This window comes from Mustela nigripes, chromosome 14 (assembly GCF_022355385.1).
Source record: "Mustela nigripes isolate SB6536 chromosome 14, MUSNIG.SB6536, whole genome shotgun sequence".
NCBI lineage: Eukaryota > Metazoa > Chordata > Mammalia > Carnivora > Mustelidae > Mustela > Mustela nigripes.
In genome coordinates this window covers 20,338,616-20,359,667 of record NC_081570.1, presented here as the reverse complement: position 1 = coordinate 20,359,667, position 21,052 = coordinate 20,338,616, and the positions used below count along the sequence as shown (strand labels likewise).

Sequence of the window (21,052 nt, the reverse complement as noted above, 5' to 3'; positions counted from 1 at the left end):
AATGGTCATTCCCTCCCTCCTTAGCTGATGGTCCATGAGTGGACAGGGGACTCCATGGAAACCTGCTTCTCTTGGAGTGGGTGTGCGTCCCAGGTGGGGGAGGCGCTGTGTTCCTCTGCAGAGTCACGCTCACTGGAGCGACGACCATCCGCAGATCCTGGTGGGGAACAGGACGGGCTTAGGCACCTGTGGCCCATCTCGAGCCGCATTAAGGGTAGGAGGCAACTGAGCCCATTTCCGTGGTGCTCGTCTCTGAGAAGTGCTAGGACATGACTGGAATGACTCGGAAGCATGGTGCGGAGGGGCCAGTTTCTCCACACACACACCTCCTTATGTTAGGAACTACCGGATTAAGCCGGTCCTGCTTCCACTGCAGTCAAACGGACCCTTACAATATCTTGGCAGGCTCGGATATTCTCTGCTGAGCCTTCTCTGAGACAACACTGCCATCCCCAACCCCCAACTAAAATTCTGAAACCAGCAAGGGTTTACTTTATCATCTCAACTACATCTAAACCCTTTAGTGTAACTTCCAGTGAGTTGTCCAGTTTGGGAAACTTTTTTTTTTTAAACTTCTTAACCAACCTAGCCCCCAACAGAGCTGCAGGCTGCCCAGCACATCAGTCACCTTCGCCCTGGAGGCTGTGTGAGCCCTCGCTCTGGCTCTGGCTTCAGGCTGGAGTTTCGCTACAGTGGGATCAGGGGGAGGTTTTTTCTCTTTTCTCACCTGTAAAGTGGGGATAAAAACAGGCCCCTCCTTAGGGCTATGGAAATGAAATGACTTGTTGTAAATGGTGGGCAGGGTAGACAGGGCCTTGGTGAGGGGCTGTGACCAGCACGGACAGTCACCTTCACTACAGCTGAAGGCGCCCTTCTAAGACAAGGACCTTCATTTTTACAGAAGCCAGCTAAGAAGTCAGCTTCTTACACAGCTGGGATCTTATGGATCCCTCTTCCTCTGCACTCCTGCCCCCAGTCCGAACTCTCAACCCAAGGGATCTAGAAGCCACTAGGCATCTTTAGGAAAGTCACTCCCGGCATCCGAGGTTGCGGGTACAGACCTCCCCAGGCGAGCGGCCGGAGCCAGAGCACAGGCGGCCAGGCTGGAGCAGTGCCCACCACACACCGGTGGCCTGAGGCCAGGTCTCCCCGTGTCCGTCGCGCAATTCTGCCTCCCAAAGAAGGGCAGCAGGCACCTCTTACCCCATTTTGCTCAGTAAGGCTCCAGTCAGGGAACTGGAATTTCTAATGAGAATTTCGGCAGGGAGCATCTTTATCTGTCGTCATGAAACAGGGCCAGAGCAGTGCCTCCCAAGCCCATCCTCTGCTGCTCCCACAGCAGCCGGAATTCCTTCGGCGACCCAATCACAGCCGGCACAAATGACAAAAGGTACGTTTAATTTACAATGTAATAAAGGTTACAGGTAAAAAGCTACACATAAAGCGTGAAAAGGCCTATTACACAAATGTACAAATCTCTGTACAAAGCTTGTATCACTGTTTGCTACCTTCGTCTCCTAGGTTTGTTAGCTGGGCCCAGTCCTGGAGCTCTGGGTTAGGAGAGCTCTCAGTGAAGGAGGGGAGAGCCGCGGAACCAACATTTAAAAATGTCCTCTTAAAGACATCCGTTATTTGCAAAGTAATCTTTTCCTTTTTAATGGAATTGCTGCTCTGACTGGTCATATCCTTAAAAAATTACCTTCACAACACACTTGAAAAGGAAAGCAAGGCTTTAGCAAGTGGAGGACGGTACTCTGGAATCAAACGAGAAACTTCAGGAAGTGGAGTACTCAGGTGTGACGAGAGAAACAGGTAAAGATCCAACAATACTGTAAGTTTAACTACCCATCCGTGTCTATGGCACTGGTCACAGATGAAGGAAAATCAAAATGTTCTCATTCCAACAGAAAGGACAAAAGAGAAAAAAGCCTAACTATTGGACCTCAAAACCAGTGACCTAGGCAAACATTTCTGAGTTGAAACCTTAGCTTAACTGAAGAATTCTAAACCCCCTTCTGATCGACCTGGGATCCATGGCAACCCCTTTGCTACCTGGGGCTTGCAAGGAAAGTCCACAGAAATCCGGCTGCTGGCCCCACAGGCTGCTGATGCTGCTGCCAGCGCCATGGCTCGAGATCCCACCCGAGGGCCTGGAATCTCCCCTCAGGGTACAGGACTTTAAATCAAAATGACCCTAAAACAAGGGAGAACAGAAAAAGGAGGTCATGGAAGGCCTGGGAAAGAGCCAGGGCAGCCTACTTGGCAGGAAATATGAAACACTGCTCTACACTCGGAGTGTTCTGAAGACAGGTCTTTATGGGCTACTCCCCAGCTTTAATAGTACATGGTTAGGGCCCCAGGAGACATTCTGAAAGACGAGACCGCACACATGGAAAGTTTTCTCCCTAGTTCATTAGCTCCCCCCTCACCCTTCCACCCAATTCCCACCCAATCCCACCCTTCTCCATGACCAAAAATATCAAATCAGTAAGGAAGGTGTGGGCTTCTTGCCCGGCCAAGCCTCTTTTGCATATTTCTTCTTCTTGGGTTCGTTGACGGCTTCGGGGTTATAGACTGCAGGGTTGGGTGCAGGGTTCATGTTCACTGCTGACGGCACGACGGGAGTCAAGTCCACGTCAGGGGCGAGGTTCGGGTATGGCATGGGCAAGCCCCCGATGAGTGCTGTCCCGTGGATGCCGTGTGGCTGGGAGCCGGCTTCACTGTGCGTGGGGGGCAGGCCCCCGTAGAGTCCTCCACTGAAGGCAAAGTTCTGCATGCGCCTGCTCCCCGACTCCTCCAGGCCCAGGGAGCCAGGGCCTTCCACCCGCTTCTTCTGTGGTTCATAAGGAACAGAGGAAGCAAGGGGTGAGGCACAAGACGGTGTTAGTTAGCCTTTTCTATTCCAGTCCTAGAAAACATGGAGAAGGCCCCCAACCCTCTAGCTTGTTTTGTTTCCCAGACGACCTATTTCACTGTCCTTAAGTCTCAGGATTTGAAGAGACCAGACGGTCCCTGTCTAACACGATGGCTCCCGAACACCACTGCCCACAAAGGGTTCACCATCCTACGTCACGCTGAGAAAAATGAAGACAATGTGTGAGCTTTTCATAAAGCAAACCTATCCAGTTTAAGTGACTACTCTTTCTCCTATGGTCATAGCCTTCCTCTCTTCTGATGTTAAAATACCCTTTTAGGAAGCAGAGGTGTTATTAGGTGGTGATAAGAATTCCAGTAAAAAGCTAGTATCTTCATACTGACAGCCCAATTTTTGAACATTACTCTGAGAGCAAAACAAATCTGTAGTGATGGAAAGTAGTCTACTGCATGCCTGGGGCTGGGAGTGGGGGAAACTGACAGCAAGGGGGACATAAGGGAACTTTCTGGGGTTTCTAATCTATATAATTAGAATAATGGTGGCTACCCATGTGCATACATTTGTCAAAACTCAAACTATACACTTAAAATGTGTGTATTTTATTGTATGTAAATTATAATAAAACTGACAAAGAAGTAAAAATATCTGCTGGTTTTACGCCTTTTTTTTTTTTAAAGTAATCTCCACACTTAAAGTGGGGCTCAAAACTCACAACCCCCAGATTGAGTCACCTGCTCTACTGACTGAGTCAGCCAGGTGCCCCTTGCTGGTTTTGTATTTTTTTCTTAGCGGGGGAGGGGTAGAGGGAGAGAGGGAATCTTAAGCAGGCTCCATGCCTGCAGGGAGCCGGATGCAGGGCTCAATTCCACAACCCTAAGATCATGACCTGAGCCACAATCAAGAGTACTCTTAACCAAATGAGCCACCCAGGAGCCCCTGGTTTTATACTGGAATGATAAGAGAACATTCCAAAGGAAGAAGCAAAAAGAGAAAAGAGCTCTAGGAGAAATGTGACATAAATGCTATAGAGATGCAGAGAAACATTCCCTCTAGTACTTTTTCACATTTATGAACATTCACGAAAGATCCCCCTCGACCTTCTACCCGTTTTGGATTAAAAAAGACTAACCAAAAACTTGACATAGGTAATCACACTGTAGTTTATTGCAGTCTGAAGATTTTTTATTTTTTAACGATTTTATTTATTTGACACCAAGAGAGAGACAGAGAAAGAGAGAGTACGCGTGCACAAGGAGGAGGAGCAGCAGAGGGATAGGGAGATGCAGATTCCCCGCTCAGCCAGGACCCTGGGATCATGACCTGAGCCAAAGGCAGACACCCAACCAAGCCACCTAGGTACCCCAAGATTTTTTTCTTTTAAAGCGGGATCCACACCCAACATGGAACCAATTCAGGGCTTTAACTCACAACCAATCGTGAGATCAAGACCTGAGCTAAGATCAAGAGCTGGACACTTAGAACTGACTGAGCCACCCAGGCGCCCCTGAAGATCTTTTTTTTAAAGAAGATTTTATTTGAGAGAGAGCAAGAGAAAGTGCAAGCACAAGCAGAGGGAGTAGGAGAAGGAGAAGCAGACTCTCTGATGAGTAGAGACCCAATGTGGGTCTCAATCCCTGGACCCTGGGATCATGACCTGAGCCAAAGGCAGATGCTTAACCAACTGGGCCATCCAGTCGCCCCTAAAGACTTTTTTTAAATAAAAGTTTTTAAAATAAAACTTTCTATCACACCTCCGACCATCTTCCAATCACTTCGTGAGCATCTCTAACATCTCACTACTTCAAGGGGCCATCTGCTCCCTTTGGACAGTCCGAGCAGTCACATAGTTCCTCCATGTATTGAGCAATGAGACCATCTCTGTAACTTCTATCTCCTGGCTCTTCAACATATCCGACCTTTCAGCCTAATCCACATCTGGGCTGTCTTTCCTATCCATACCATTTCCAATCACAAAACAAAGGCATGGCCAAAGCTGGAGAGGCCATGCAGAAATGCAACAATACCTCTTCCTCACCGATTAGCTTACTTGGAGTCAGAAGGGCAAGGCTAAAGAAAAGTGGTCTCTCTGCACCCTGCTGGGAGGTAAATTTACAGACTCCCAGTGTACCACCATTAACACGCAGCATCAAGCTGGCAGTCACCTGCGGTCTTTCTACAGCACTCCAGGATCCCCTAGATTCAGGTGGAATGAAAGTATTTCCACATGATGAAAAGCAAAGAATGTGTTTTAAAATTAAGCACACAATGAACACTTACCTACAAATAAAAGAGTGGGATTTTAAACCAGACTGTATGGCATTTCAAATACTGTTACAACATGCTTCCTACCTTGACTGGGACCACTGCAGTCTGCACCATGTTCCGGAAGCGACCGACTGAGGGATCCACATCCTCTGCAGAAGATAACAAGATTGGGTTAGTGTGATGCTCTGCTGGAAAGATTAAGGGAACAGGACCCACTGCAAACAAAGTAATCACAACTCTTATCAAAACAGAGAAACGCAGTGAACACTTCAAGTGCTTACTCAGTGCTGGCACTGTGTTAAACCCTCACAGCCCTACGAGGCGGGCACTACCAGTTAGCACCTAACAGACATGCTCGGGCCTGATGGGTGAAGTGCCTGGTCCAGTCACCCTGCTGGGGAGTGGAGGGACCAGGGTTCACGTCCAAGCGGTCAGAAACAGGCCTGGGCTCTGGACCACTGCGCTGTACTGCCTTTCCCAAATTCTTTTCCATTCCATATACATCTCTCTTTGAAGGGAGAAACCAAAGAGTAGATTTGGTCAATCCCATGCTAGTGATAACACAGTGACACGTGACACATGGGAAGGGATCACACACCACGTACCTTGCCGGTGCCTGCTCTTAGCAAACACCAGAAATAGGATTCAGGCTCAGGGCTTCCAAGTTAACCCGGCCTTGTGACCTGAACAACTGTACACAGTCAAGACTTACTAAAGGAGCTGAAGCCCAGTGTTCAGGCAGGGTGGAGAGCAGCCCCCTTTTCACGGGGTACACACACACTATTGGCTCTAGCCTGATTCACTGCAGGAAGAAAGTGCTAAGACCAAGGAAGGGACATGCCTGCAGTAACGCTCTCATGCCTCATTTACTGGACATCAAGCATAGAAATAAAGAGCAAGATACTGTCCTGCCTTTAAGAAGTTCACAGCTGAAAAATATAGGCTACAACATAACGGAGCGGTGCAAGATAGCATTCCTGGAGCACACAGGAGACGAGTGGCCTGGATCACCTTGGATGAACAGGACCTTTCTCGCCAAAGGCTGGGGGTGTAGAAAAAGGCAGGCAGACTTATTATCATTACTGAAAAAATAACTCCATGCACCCTTTGTCTTAATATATGCGTAGGAAAGGAACTGTTTCCCTAATAGGGGCTGTACAGCTTATTTTATTTTTTTATTTTAAAGATTTTATTTATTTATTTGACAGAGAGAGAGAGAAATCGCAGGCAGAGAGAGATGGGGAAGCAGACTCCCTGTTGGGCAGAGAGCCTGATGCGGGGCTCGATCCCAGGACCTTAGATCATGACCTAAGCCGAAGGCAGAGGCTTAACCCACAGAGCCACCCAGGCGCCCCTGTACAGCTTATTTTAAATGCAAAGAGGGTGTCTGCTATTCAAAGAAAACACTCCTATGAATCCCTTTGAACAAAGATTCAGTATTTGAGTAATTAATCCCTGGTTTATTTAGTAAGTCTGGTTTTTTATGATGCCTCCAAACAAGAGACCCTGTCTTTGTTCAGTGAACGAACAATCGAATGACTTCTACATAGAAGAAAGAAGGAAAGATATCCAGACTCATTAGGAAAAAGACAAGGTTTCTAAGAAAAGCATTCTCCCTTACCTTTTTCCTCATCCCCATAGGAGCCCTGTTCCAACCATCCCTTTAGCAAGGCAAGTGACATGAAGCAGAAGAGCAGCCTGGGCTGGCTCATGGGGTATGCGCCCCACGTGTGCAAGTGCAACAGGCCTACAGAGGAGCAGGCTCACTCTCTGGGGGACCCCGTCCTGGGTTGCGCTGGCTGAACAGTGCTAGGGCCTCTCACCCTCTCCTCATCTCTGGCCACTCCACTCCAAGAAAGAGGATACACCCATTCCATGAGATCTCTGCTCCTCGAAGCTCTCTGCTACTACGTCTACCTCTGGTACAGGAGCGGCGGCGTGGATAAAATGCAAAAGCAGGGCTTGATGACAGTGGGGATCATGGCTAACATCTGTCAGTGGCCTAATGAGTGCCAAGCGCTGATCTAAAGTATTTATACATGGATTAATCATTCAGCCTCCCACCAATCCTGTGAGGCTGATATCTGTTAAGTCACTTGGTCAACGTCACAGAGCTTATACTAAGTGAAGAGGTCCATTTCAAACCCAGGTCCTCTTAACTGTTATGCTGGGCTCTGTCTGAATATACATTTCACTCCACGGAAATGATTTCTTCTTTTTTAAAAAATTTTTTTAAATGATTTATTTATTTGAGAGGAAGAGGGAGCGACAGCATAAACATACAAGGGGAAGGGCAGACAGAGAGACAGAGAAAGAAACTCCAGCAGACTCCACGCTCAGCACAGAGCCCAACAAGGGGCTTGATCCCACAATCCTGAAAACACAACCTGAGCCAAATCCAAGAATGGGATGCTTAACTGACTGAGCCACTCAGGTGCCCCCCAGGGCAATAATTTTCAAGGAGAAAAACAGCAGACCAGACCCTGAGTTCTAAAGGGGATTTAAAAGACTGACTAGTCCAGGGGCACCTGGGTGGCTCAGTGTGTTAAGCCTCTGCCTTCGGCTTGGATCGTGGTCTCAGGGTCCTGGGATCCAGCCCCATGTTGAGATCTCTGCTCAGCGGAGAGCCTGCTTCCCCCTCTCTCACTACCTGCCTCTCTGCCTGCTTGTGATCTCTCTGTCAAATAAATAAAATCTTAAAAAAAAAAAAAAAAAAAAAAAAAAGACTGACTAGTCCAGTGATTCCCAAATTGCTGGCTGTTTATCAGTACAAATAAGAGCTTGTTTAAAACTATAAAATTTCTAGGTCCAACCCATAGGAATTCTTATTCAATAGGTTCTGGGGCCCAGAAGTGTTTTCCCAACTGGTCACTCAGCCCCTGCCTGAACACTTCCACTGGGCACCCACTGCTTGGATAGTAACCCTCTACTTCACACCAAACAGATGCCTGGATCTTTCATATGGCTCTTTTTGACTCTTCTTCTAAATATAAGAAGGATTTGTTGTTTCTTTTTATGCTGAGCCAAATACTTGCTATTCACTGGCTCTAGGTTTGCCCACTCCTTCCTTCCTAAGGTCAGCCCCACAAATATCCAACTATGGCGGCCGTGCCTCAAGCATGGGTCCCCCCTCCCCATTCCTAGCATTTGGGGGACAGTCTTCCATAGCTCTGCATCTCCTTCTCCCTCAGGAACTACACAACACATTTGAGGGTTGAGGCTGTGTTTGCATTTGGTAACCTGTCTGGGTAAGTTCTGCTCAGAACGCAGATGAGTGGGGTTACTGTCCCCTACTCTTCTATGAACTAAGCACTTGCTTAGTTTCCAGATGCCCCTGATGGCTCATTCAATCAACTGAACTCGCCAGATTTTTTTCATGAGCTGTCACTGGGATGGATCCTCTCCACTGAAATAACTGGTATTTTTGAACCTAAATGTAGGACCTGAAAGTTATTCTCACTGTTATTTCCTTTGGGAAGTAAAAGCAACTTATTAGTTTGGGATCCTTGTTTCTATCCATTGAGACTGATTTCTAACAAGGTTTTCAGAATCTCAAATTCATCCTCATTATACAAATGATACTTCCTGGCTTGATGTTATCTACCTACCAGGTACTTGACGTACAATTTGAGACCAAGAAATGGATGTTGAATGATGGAACAAACTGGTGGAAGTGGCGGCCTTCCCATAAACAAGATGCTCTCATCTTGCTGACACTACGGTACAAACTCTCTACACATTACTTCCTTACAGAGAAGCAAGTCTTTCGTGCACCTAATGGTGGCAGCAGAAGGCTCTCCAATGTTAGAGTTACCACTCACACTTAGAATTCCACAAAGAGGGTACCTGGGTGGCTCAGCTGGTTAAGCAACTGCCTTCAGCTCAGGTCATGATCCTGGAGTCTCAGGATCATGTCCTGCATCAGGCTCCCAGCTCCATGGGTAGTCTGCTTCTCCTTCTGACCTTCTCCCCTTTCATGCTCTCTCTCATTGTCTCTCTCTCAAATAAAAAAGCTTAGAAAAAAAAAAAAAAAAAAAGAATTCCACAAAGAAAGTAATGCTCTACTCTGAGGTAAAACACAACAAACAACTCTATTTCAGCCTCCACTGTGACACCGACCTACTGGATCATGTGGGACTTAGAGCCTGGCTCTGTTTACTGAGTTACATAGGCCCTTCCGCTATTTCTATCACATTGCAACTGCATGATGCTTGAGGGCTGCAGGGCACACCATCAGTGACCTGTAAGAATTCTCATTCCTTAATATAGCACTGGTTATCCTACACCTTGTTGAGAAACATTACAACCAGCCTACACATTGCACACACTATTCTCAGAGGTCACAGCTTTGTCATGGGAAGAAGCTAGGAAGACACCTCACCTGGGTTGATGATCTCATCATCCTCACTGAAAGTCACCCGCGAGTTCTTCCTCTTCCTCTTTGGTCTCTGAATGTCAAGATTCCCCTCCTCAATGGTCAGGGTGGAAATCCGCTTGTTGTGGGCAGTGTTGAACTCTGTCAGGTTCTAGGCCAGGGTTCACACAAGACAGACAGGAGTCAGTACACAGGGGATCTGAAGAATATACAGCTAAATAAAGGGCAAGAAGGCTTTAGGAGCGAACATTAACTTCTCCAGGCAAACAAGTTTCTCTTGTATTCAGGAAAAACTCATTAATGGCCTTAGACTGCTACTATTAACAAGCCTCTTTCGACAAAATATGGAACATCCTGACTAGTGGGGCAGTGATGGTCAAAAGGAGATGAAGAACCTTGAGTTGAGAACAGGTCATCTGTGCAAATATCACTGAGGTGAGGTTCTGTTTTTGGGGGAAAAGACTATCATGTCTTCATGCTGAGAATCAAAGAACGTGACTCAGAAGAACTCTACGAACTGCCTTAAAGTAATGAAACAGAGATGAGAGAGGGCAACTGACAGCATCTTTCCCAGCAGCTCTCCCCACTGAAGCTCAGAAGGACAGGGCCAGAGCACTTAATATTTGGCAGTAATAGTTTGTCGCAACCCGGCCCTGTGTATGGCCCCATTTCTATTCATAACCACCCATCTATTTCAATGATTAACTTGGCCCCAGCACTGCTGCCAGCCTCTTCCCAATTCCCTGGACTTATTCCAATCTGCACTGCAGTCTGAGACACTCCAAAAGTCTTGAGAAGGAACACCCAGGGCAGACCTAACAAACTAAACTTAAAAGACAGGGAAGCAGGGGAGCAACCTGGAGGAAAGATGGGCAAGAGTGACTCTCAGCAAGGTGCCCAGCTACGAGGCTACTTTTTTAGAACAAATAACTTCTAAATGATAAGATTTTTGTTGTGCTTTTTTCCTAAGGGCCGGGAAACTGCCCGGAGGAACAAGAGGTAAATGCACGAGGATGGCTGAGGACATGCTGGCATTCGGTCTACATGAATAGACCAGTCACACCAGTGCAGTGAGGGATACGTTAAGGACAACAGCCACATCATAAACCACTGGGGCTAGCCTCTAGAAAATCACATCCTGTAAATTCACGGCCTTTGGATAGCTAGGTCCATAAGACCAAAAGCAATCTAGTTCTACTCAGAGATTCTTGGGCCTTTTGAACCATATCAAGAAAAGCAATGTAAATGAACAAAAGCTTCAGTCTCTCTCCTGTGATGTCTAACAGAACTTTCTGAGTGACAGAAATGTTCTATATCATTGTCATTCAATATGGTAGTCGCTAGCCACATGTTGACTACTGAGGACCAGAAATGTGGTTAGTAGCTACCACACTGGACAGGGCAGCTCTAGAAAAGTCCAACTCCCAGCCTTGGCTTCTAACATCCAGTGATGGGGCACAGACTACCATGAAGGTCTGACAGGAACTCCTCTCAAGGCCCAGCTGGACATAACCAAGCCCACACAGCACAGTTGTGCATCATATCTAGCACCACGTGTGCACAGGTGCATCATATCTAGCAACTCTGTATGGCAAAATGGCAGAGGCCCACTATTGCGCTCAAGAAAATTTCCCGATGCTAAGTCACTGGCGTTTCGAGCTGCACAAAACAGCTACATACTGCAAAAACCAGAGTCCCCAAAGACAAAACAACAGCATAGATGGACGTAGAATTACATCAAGCTCAGTCTCCTCCTCTGGAAGCCCCAGTAAGCCCTTGAGCTCATCGTCCTCTCCACCCATCTTCTCATCTCCCTTCACAGCTGATGGCAGTGTCTGAGGCTTCTCACGGAGAGTGTAGGCCCTTGTGGATGCGCCAAACGAGACTGTGGAATCGATGGGAATCTGCTGAGGCTTGTGAGGTTCCAACCGAATGTGACCCAAGAAAGTGCCGTGTGCTGGGAATAACCAAATCAGAAATATAAGAGAGAAAAACAGAAACAAAAACCAATCTGAGTTGTAGAAGGGCAAGTAGCTCCTCCCAGCACATCATTTTTGCTTTTTAAAATGAAAATAGCACTGGGTCCACTTTGCATCCCTTGTCATGGGTCACAATGAAAAGGACACTCTTCACTGAGTCTTGAATCTCTTCAGTGGATTTCTTACACATCTCCAGACCTGTCGTTACCCCACAGAACAAAGACCACGGCTCGCTCTCTGGTGCCAGGTAGGTTTGGCTTCATTCTGGGTCCAGCAGGCATGGCACTAACCCAGCAACAGCCATGCCCCACAAGGCAGAAGACAGGCACTGCTGTGGTCTGACCTCTCCAGCCCCAAGTGTAAGGAAAATAAGAACTTCTGGCCTGGTAGCAGTTATGTTTGGGTTTTCCCAGGGCAACGAAGGACATTGGCTGAAACAGGTGCAATATGTATGCCAAGATAAGCCAAAATTCTACTGGAGAGACTCAGTGTTTTCTCATGTCAGCATTCTGCATGTTACAAAATGGAGAGAAAAGATGCGATAAATTTGCAAGTAAGTACTTACGAGACAAGGCTCTCCAAGGCCATTATATAAGCACACTGGGGGTATACGTGTGTGTGTGTGTTAGGGGAGGGAAGAAAGAGTAGCATATGATCAGCCCAGGAGCAGGCTTTACATTTTACATTATATTGAAACGTGGGCAAACTGAACAAACTTCAGAGCCCCATGCAGTTAAGTCTCAAGTGCATTTCTGGGATTATCTTTGGCAAAGATGAAAATCTTACTCGGAGTGTGCTCACAGAATTAAAATTGGTATTATTAGTAGTCAGAGCAAAATGCAGCTGGAATAAAGAACCCACTATAAAAAATTAAATTTTGCTCAAAGTAAGTATTTTTTAATGTCCTGCAATACTACTCTAATACATTAACGTAACTTTCCACAGCTTCTGCTTAAACCAGACCACAATTTTATCGCAGTCCTATGAACACCTGAATACCCGGAGCCCGTGGTTCCTGGGTACGTTTTTTTGTTCTCTGTATATACCTATTGCCATTCCAGGAAATGATTCCCCAAAACCCTCTTCTCTCTCTAGTCATCAATTATTTCAGGAAAATGAGAGCTATCACAGAAACAAAGAGCTCATTTAAAAACCAAACATAAGCTTCTTCCTTGATGAGCAATAAAACATGATTTCAAAACTGAAGAACCCAAAGAGTATTTGCACATTGCCCCAAAGGGAATGTGTGAAACAGGATGGGATGTAAGTTACTTACTACTGTTGAGATCTATTAGGAAAACTCTCTTCAGATGCTTGTGGTAGACCAAGGCAGCGTGGACCCGAGAGCAAGACTGGTGGTCAATGGTAAAGTCACACAAATCAGGGTTTCTCCCAAATAAGTAATACTTCTTCTCATCAATAATCAGTTTCTAAATAAATATTAAATTAAATATTACTTAAATCTTGTTTCAACAGGGTTCAGCAAAAATTCTTCCAATCTAGTAAACAGAGAATCTTGAGTAGATAAAATTCCTTGCCCCATGGTGAAAACAAAATTATTTCCCACTATTCTTCAAGATAAAAAGCTCAGAATAATATACTAGCATTTTTGGGGGGTGAATTGTAATTAATCTCCCCAAATGCAGTGGTTAAATATCTTGTGTTGGTACGAAAAGAACTTTTCTTAATTCTATTAGATGAATGTAGCCTGTGGGAGTGGCGGTCTTCCACCCATTGGAAATTTAAGATTTTACTAGATCTTAATTTTAGGTCAACCAGGAAACAAGAAGTACAAAGCATGACTACAAAGTAATGAGAATGCTATTCAGAAAACCTACATTCAGATGAATAGTAACAACTGGTGAGGAAAGGAAAGGGGTGTAAAAACCTATGGGTATTTTAATCGTGCTGCCATAGCCCCAGAGTATTTTTGGAACCCTCTTTAGGAAGTACAATTACATTACATATCATGGTATGGGTATTTAAATCCAACTTCATTGGCCAAAAAAAGTATTACTCTAAGTTAACTCTAAATAAGTATTTGTTATATCCAAACATAGAACTACTTCATGGGGCAAAGATTTTCTAGGTCTGGGTTAGAAGGGTATGGGGATTAACACTGACTGACAGACCCTTTACTGCTAGGCACTTTAAGCATGATATCATCTAATTCTCAAAACAACTCTGTGAAACAAGTATCACCTCTATTGTTAAAGACAAGAACACAGATGGAAAGAGATGAAGTCACTCATCCAAGGTGACCCAGCTGGTTAAGTAGCAGAGCTGGGATTTGAACTCAGGTGAGAATGACCTGCAATGCCAATATTGTAAAGAATGTGCCATTGTCTGAAACAATTCTAAGAGATGAGCTCTAGAACGTTTCTAGACACTGCTATGGCACGAAAAAGAATCTAAAACTATAGAATGACCCAATATAATATCATAAAAGGAGATTTCACAGACCAGCAAACTATTATTTAAAAAAAGCTATGAGGAGAGTAGGAGCTGATGTAGCACTGTTAACTTTTGACTTTGCCAAATTAAGAACATTAAAAAAAAAAACTGTCACCAATTAGTATCATCGTAATCATTTTATAAAAGAAGGTCATTTCAACATCAAGTAAGTAGGAAGGATAAGGATAAAGGACATTGTTTGAGCCCATTTTAGCTTTATGGAACACTCACATTATCCTTATTTTTATTTATTTATTTTTAAACTTTATTTAAGTAATCCCTACACCCAATGTGGGGCTTGAACTCAATGACCCCGAGATCAAGAGTGGCACGTTCCACCAACGGAGCCAGCCAGGCTCCCAATCCTTATCTTTCTTTAACCCTGAATCAGTAAAGACTTTGCTGGTTGGCTGTAGACTGGGTTGTTATAGATGAAGGACTCTAGATGAATTACACTTCTCCCAGTTCCAAAAGTCTGTAACTTGACCGCTCAAGAAAATGTTTGTGTTTTTCCTTTACACACAAGGTCTCCTTAAGCTCTAGTTCACATTTCACACTACACTCCTCCTAAAATCCCCAAGAGAAGATAGCACGAAGCTGAGTAGAGAAACAGTCAAGTTAGGTAGGACCCAAGAGGCTTAGATTTCATTCCTGGCTGTATCACTGAACGCACAGTGGGCCACCATTCTCCCCCATGCTTTAGTGTTCCTCTTGTGAATCCAGAAATATATCCCCTACGGATACTGCAGCAACTGCACAACACTTCGGTGCCATGCACTGTGCTAGGTTTCCTGCTGTGTCCCTTCATCTCCACAACCACTCTGTGCAGGGGGCAGATACTTTTATTCTTATTTGATTTTGATGATCAAGTTGAGCCAAAAGAAGATAATTAACATATTCAAGTTCAGGCAACTAAACACAGTAGTTGCCTCCTTATCTGCAGGGGATACCTTCCAAGACCACCAGCAGATGCCTGAAACCTCCTATAACACCAAATCTTACATCCTGTGTCTTTTCCTATATGTACATACCTGTAATAAAGTTTAATTTATTAATTAGGCACGGTAAGAGATTAACAACAATAATAAAAAAGAACAACTTTAACAATATACTGCAATAAAAGTGAATGTGAATGTGGCAACTCTCTCAGAATATTTTATTGTACTATATATTAATAATTAATATTAATATATTATTGTACTATACTCAATATATACTCATCATTCTGGTGATGATGTGAGATGATAAAATGCCTATGTGACGAGATGAAGTGAGGTGAATGACAAAGACACTGTGACACAGCATCAGGCCACTACTGATCTCTGACATGTCAGGAGGATCAACTGTGTCAGTAACTGAAATGGTGGGAAGCAAAACCATGGATAATAGGGGATACTACTGATTTTTAAGCTGGATTAGAGATCCAGGTCCATCTTCTTCAGAGTCCAAGCTCTTTTAGCCACTACATTATATAGTTTCTTCACTCTACCTACATCAAAAAAAATGCACCATCAGGCAAGGAACATTTTAAGAAGTGAACAAGTACTATGGGTCGCATTGTTAATTTTTCTTTTAACTATCACTTACCTAGTCTCTTCCAAGCTTAGTCTTAAGGCTCAATTGGTTCAAGCTAGTCTAGGTATGTGGGTCACCTCTGGGAAACTCTGTCCAGCAGTGCCCATCTACTGCTGGCAGAGCCTGTGCAAGGTCCGTACCACTATGGAGCACTGAGACTGAACCACAGCCTGACAGCTCAATCAACCATCCAACGTCACTACCAAGTTTTAATGTTTAGGTTAAAAATAGGACATTGATTTAGAAATGAGAGATCCTTGAAATTTCAACATCTTGTTCTTTCCAGGTACTGTCTATGCAGGCTGAATCTCACAGCATTTTTTGTTTATATTTACATGCACACAGATTATGTATGCACAAAACTTCAATTTGCTAACTACAGTGCCCACAGGCTGGTCTCAAGGAAGTAATATGTAAGATCACCCACTCCTGGGTTCTAATGTAACACCGACCAGATTTAGGTGTCCGGTCACCTAACCTGTATCTCCAGGTGGGAAAGGAGATACCAGGTTATCTCCTGGTAATCTGGTGGGGTGGGGGTGGGGAAGGAGAAAGGGTCTCCAAATTAAAAAGATATACATTCATTAGTAAAGGGATCTCAAGGGATGCTTTGGGTGGCTCAGTGGGTTAAGTGTTTGCCTTTGGCTCAGTCATGATCCCAGGGTCCTGAGATTGAGTCCCACATCGGGTTCCCTGTGCAGTGGTGAAGCCTGCTTCTCCCTCTCCCTCTGCCTGCCGTTTCCCCTGCTTGTGCTCTTTCCCACTCTCTCTCTGTCAAGTAAATAAATAAAATCTTAAAAAAAAAAAAAAGTATCTCAATTACAGGAATGTTCAAATATATGGGGGTAATAGTATAACTTAGAATCAAGGAAATGTGTTAATTCTTGAATGATACCAACTGAACAAAATAATACATTGCTCTTTCAATAGTAACTAACACCACAATTTCTTGCCCAGCTATCGCTAGTAACAGTATTCAGTTGTGCCTCTGAGTTATAACTCAGAGTGTGTCTTTACACACTGGGCTTAAGAGACTCATGGCTTTTGTTTTAATATTGCACTTCTTAAACCCAGCTATCACAACACATCACAAGCCTTTGACACAAGGCTAGGATATAGATAGCCCGGTTAGTATCAAGTGCTGCCTAAACCCTTAAAAATAAGCACATCTTAGGTCTACTCCCCTCAGAAACAATACAGTGACACCTAAGGATTGTAACTTGACAATTGTGTGGCAACTGAGCATACCTAAGAGCACTGAAAGACAGAGAAGATGATCAGTTAGAAACCAGTAATCAGAGGGATGTTTGACAAATTAGTGCTTTGAAAATATAAATTATTTCACAAAGGAATGTGATATTAGCTTTAAGGCTATGCCTCATTGTTTCTACTACAAACTAAAGATTTACTAAATTCTAGTATGAAAATAAATTCCTTTATGTCTTCAAAGCTTCACGCTATTTAGCAACAATACTTTACATCTGTGGAACAGTTTGTAGTAAAAAAGACAGACATTTTAGCTAAATTATTTCCTTGAATAATCTGGGTGTTTCGTAACCTCTAAAATAGAAGAATTCAACACAAAAGGCCTCTATCAGTGACTGGCTAATGGTATGATGAATTAACAGAATTCATCACAACTCATGCCTTAATAATTTGCAAAACACCTGGGTCTCCTTCAGATCTCAGATGCCTTTCAACCATGGAACATCTTGATCTTTACTATACACACCAAAGAAAACCAACTGCATTCAATAATGGGGCCTTTGAAACTAAATTCTGCCTAAGTAAGCAAACATAAAATTGTCTTAAGACATGGAGACTCACAACTCCATGGTCATAGGGGGCATAATCTCCATTTCTTGGTAAGTAAATGGCACCATAAGGATTAAAAAAACTTACAGAACCTAAGAGCTAATCAAAATTCATGTTCTCTTGAAGTTCCATGTGGTGTCCATTCTAAAGACTTGTATAAAAGCTGGAATTCTGCTAAACTTTTCCGGTATAGTACTTATTTCAATTATAGCCATGTAATTTTTGTGTGATTGTGTTTCTTACCATGTTTGTTTTGTTCACTGTTGTAGTCCCTCCTCTGCTGAGTACAATGACTGGCGTACAGTAAGCATTCAATAAATGTTTTGAATGAATGAATGAGTTTCATCACCATGCCATTCTCTTTTCTGAGCAATCGTCTTAGCTTACTATATTTCTCTGAAGGGCTTGGGCTTGAATTTTCAGCATAAAAGGAACTTAAAAGTGAAATGCAATCTACATCATTCACTTTCTTCTACAGTTACTGCATATCTTGCAACTTCCACACAACTCCATGTACTCAGAAAGACAGAATTCCCCAAGCCCAGTTTCATAGGGACCCATAAGCTTATGATCAATTAAAACCCTCATCTGGAAGGTGAGAGAAGTCACCAAAAAATGAGTGTCTGTGGGAGATACCAGGTTTGAATGTGTTATATCACCATGTGCTTTTAATAGGAAAAAAAAAATCAGGATGAACGAAAGTAGCATTGGTGGAAAACAAAGCACAGGAGAGGGGGTGGAAAAGTGAGTCATTGGCAAAAATGTTTAGTGTGATGAGAAAAAAAGGGAAGACAAGTATTTCCATACCTCAATTAGCTTGTCTCCTTTGACTACATCCAGATGTAAACCAGGTGGGGGTTTACCTGCCCTGAAAAATAAGAGTGAGAACAGCATTTTCAGGATGAGTTTGTAAATGTCGTTTACAATCACCGTCCCATTCAACAATGCAGCTCTTCTACCAGCCTATAATTAGTTCATGTTCAAGCAGAAATGTCATCTACTTCACTGTTATTACAGCTCCTTTCTACATCTGACACTTCCCCAGTGATTCAATTGCTCTAAAACAGACTTTACTGGATCTGTATTTAGAGCAGCACCAAAGAAACCTATATTTTAACACTGGATATCAACCTCAGAGAAAAAGCAGCACAAAGAGCCCAAGTACTACAGCTAGGGTAGTTTGGCTACTTGGAGTTTGAATCTAAGATTTACCACTAATACCCTATAAAGGTAAAATAAATCAGTTGGTGAGTGGGTCTGATCAAGATTAGTCTCATCACAGAATAAACAGAGGGTACTGTCCTGAGCTCCTGAGACCAAATCAGGGGTATAAAATTATAGGGAGCTAAGGCAATCCAAAAGCATGCCCATAAAACCAGGTACCAATAAATACAAAAGATGTTTGTCACTTTTGAACAGGTCTTCCTACAATGGCATGTTTAAGGAACTGTTCTCTATATTTCTTTTAACACCATTCATGGGGGATACATATACGTCAAAACACCAAACAGTGCCTGGTGCATACCAGACTCCGAGGAAATGGTAGGTGATCTCAATTAGTCTCTTCTAACTCTAAGTTTAAGTCCTGGTCCAACTTTAAGTCCTGGTCCAAATCAATGCAGCAAGGGACCAAAAATAGGCATACAATTTGTAGAATGAAACAACTGGGTACTAAAAAATGCAGAAGGACCCAGAAAACGGCGGCCACCCTTTCACTTGCTTCTGGTCTTTGTTCCTTTTAAGTTTGAAGAAAGAACAATCTTGCCAGAGCCCCTACATTTGCAAGCGCACACACAATGCATCCTCATCCATCTAACTGAAGATGCAACACAGTCATCTCTCCTGCCCCAACTCCTCTACCGTAGCTGAAAGGACAGTGTATTGGACAAAAGCTCATTTTGTATGGAAAAAGGAGTGTTAAATGTTACATCCACAACATCCTTTCTGAACTCCTACTATGTGCCTGGCTTAGGCCCAGGAGCTAGGAACAGGAAGATGAATCAGACAGCCCTTGCCCTTGAGGAGCTCCCTATAAAGGGAAAGAGATAGAAATAAGCATAAACTGTGATGAGCTACAGCAGAAACATTTCTCTCGGATGGGTCTCCTTGCAAGGCAATTCATATGTATCCATCTTGTACCTTGCTTAAAGACTAAATTAAATTCCTCCATTGTTCCCAAGAGCTTGAGAAGGGTTGAAAGGGGTTCATCCCAACAACTACTGCCTGCCGGCTTCGAGGTGGGTCAGAGCCGTCCCTGCCCTCAGGGCGCTTCCCGTCTGCGGGAGACAGACAAGTACCGCAAAAGAGATGCAGCAACGACAGAGGGATGCGGGGCACTGAGCTTGGGCTGGGGCCGGGAAGCGGGCTCGTGCGCGCTCGGGACAGAAAGCAGGGGGGCAGGTACCGTGCTCCACAAGAGCACCAGGCACTCACTCAGGAGTTGAGGTAAGTTCGGGGCCAAGGCCCCGAAGCGCCCCGGCAACCGGCTGATCGCCCAAGGGACTGCCTAAGCGAACACCTCAGAGCCCCCCAAGTCTGGGTTTCCTCAGTTTCTGGGCCCGGGCTCCAGGCTCCCGGTTCCTCCACACGCCGCCCGGCCCGACGGGCAGTTCTCCCTCAATCAGTTCCAGCGTCTCTGAGCCGTTCGGCTTGCTGCGAGAAATAAGCCGCCCTGCCAGGCCGAGCCAAGCCGGACCGGGCCAGGCCACTTCGGCCCTGGCCGCCCCGCCACTCACCAGGTCGGGCAGTCGAACAGCGGGAGGCTGGAGCCGGAGTTCGCGGCTGCCGCCATCTTGCGTCTCCCCCTCCCATTTGGCGGGCCCTAAGCACGCCGGGAAACTGGAAGACCCGAGAGGAGAGGCGGCATCCCAGCAGTCCGTGCGTACGCACGCGCGCGGGTGCGCGCACGTACATCTACGCACGCGTAGGACGTGTCTAGCGGCCGTGGAGACTGGGATGTGGTTTTTAAGTTCTTTTTCGCTGTTTTGAGACAGCTGGCCTTCTCTGGAAGAGTCTCGGGAGGGTAGGGCATTTCTTGACCGGGGAGTGTCTGAGGAAAGAGGCTTGTAAGGAGAGGTATCGGTCTACCCTGTGTTCTCTTCCAGACATGCCGCTGGGCTCTAAAGTCTTGGGACCCTGTCCTTGTGCTGGGCTTGCGCCATCAGCCTTTCCACCCCAATCTGGAGAGAAGCTAGAGGACAGAATTCAGAGCATGGAGTGCTCAGTTTCTCTTCTAACGGCCCTTCTCCGCAGAGCCGCATGCATGCTACTACATCACCTTCCTAATCCAAATCTGGGTCAGAGGATTTCTGTAGATTGTGATCTGGGAGGCCGCTTTAGGGGGTTCTCTAGTTTGTTTATGAAAACTGCACAAACTGCAGCAGGGGGCGGATCCAATTTGAAGGCAGGCGTTCAAATTTTAAGTGTGCATTAATGAAATAGTCCAGCTGTGGCTCCTTCGTATTTTAAAATTTTGGTCATGGTAATAAAATAGTGCGAGGAAGCGTTAGGATTCAGGCCTGCCTTAGGCCTACGGCGGGCTGAAAGAGACCAATAAATAGCAGGGCCTCTGATTGTAATGGCTTTATTGAATGCTTACTTGTCTGTGCAAGTATGTTCTGTATGGGTCATCTCATTTAATCCTCACAACACTGTTGAGATAGGTATAATGATTCCTGAGGGGAGACTCAGAGATTGAGTTACCCAGTCTCACCC

General features: G+C 44.9%; 1 protein-coding gene and 1 non-coding gene across 2 annotated transcripts; both read right to left on the bottom strand.

Annotated features, from left to right (window-relative positions):
• Positions 1-1,379: 1,379 nt before the first annotated feature.
• On the bottom strand, positions 1,380-20,214 carry PPP1R8 (protein phosphatase 1 regulatory subunit 8). Its single transcript, XM_059376841.1, has 7 exons — positions 20,074-20,214; positions 18,146-18,206; positions 12,771-12,924; positions 11,252-11,472; positions 9,522-9,666; positions 5,225-5,289; positions 1,380-2,833 (listed from the first exon to the last, which is right to left on the bottom strand). The coding sequence occupies exons 1-7, from the start codon at positions 20,127-20,129 to the stop codon at positions 2,480-2,482; spliced, it is 1,056 nt and encodes a 351-aa protein (XP_059232824.1). The 5' UTR covers positions 20,130-20,214; the 3' UTR covers positions 1,380-2,479.
• On the bottom strand, positions 16,502-16,667 carry LOC132002384 (small Cajal body-specific RNA 1). The gene has a single exon (XR_009399870.1). It is a non-coding gene; the product is annotated as a small Cajal body-specific RNA 1 (non-coding RNA).
• Positions 20,215-21,052: the final 838 nt, after the last annotated feature.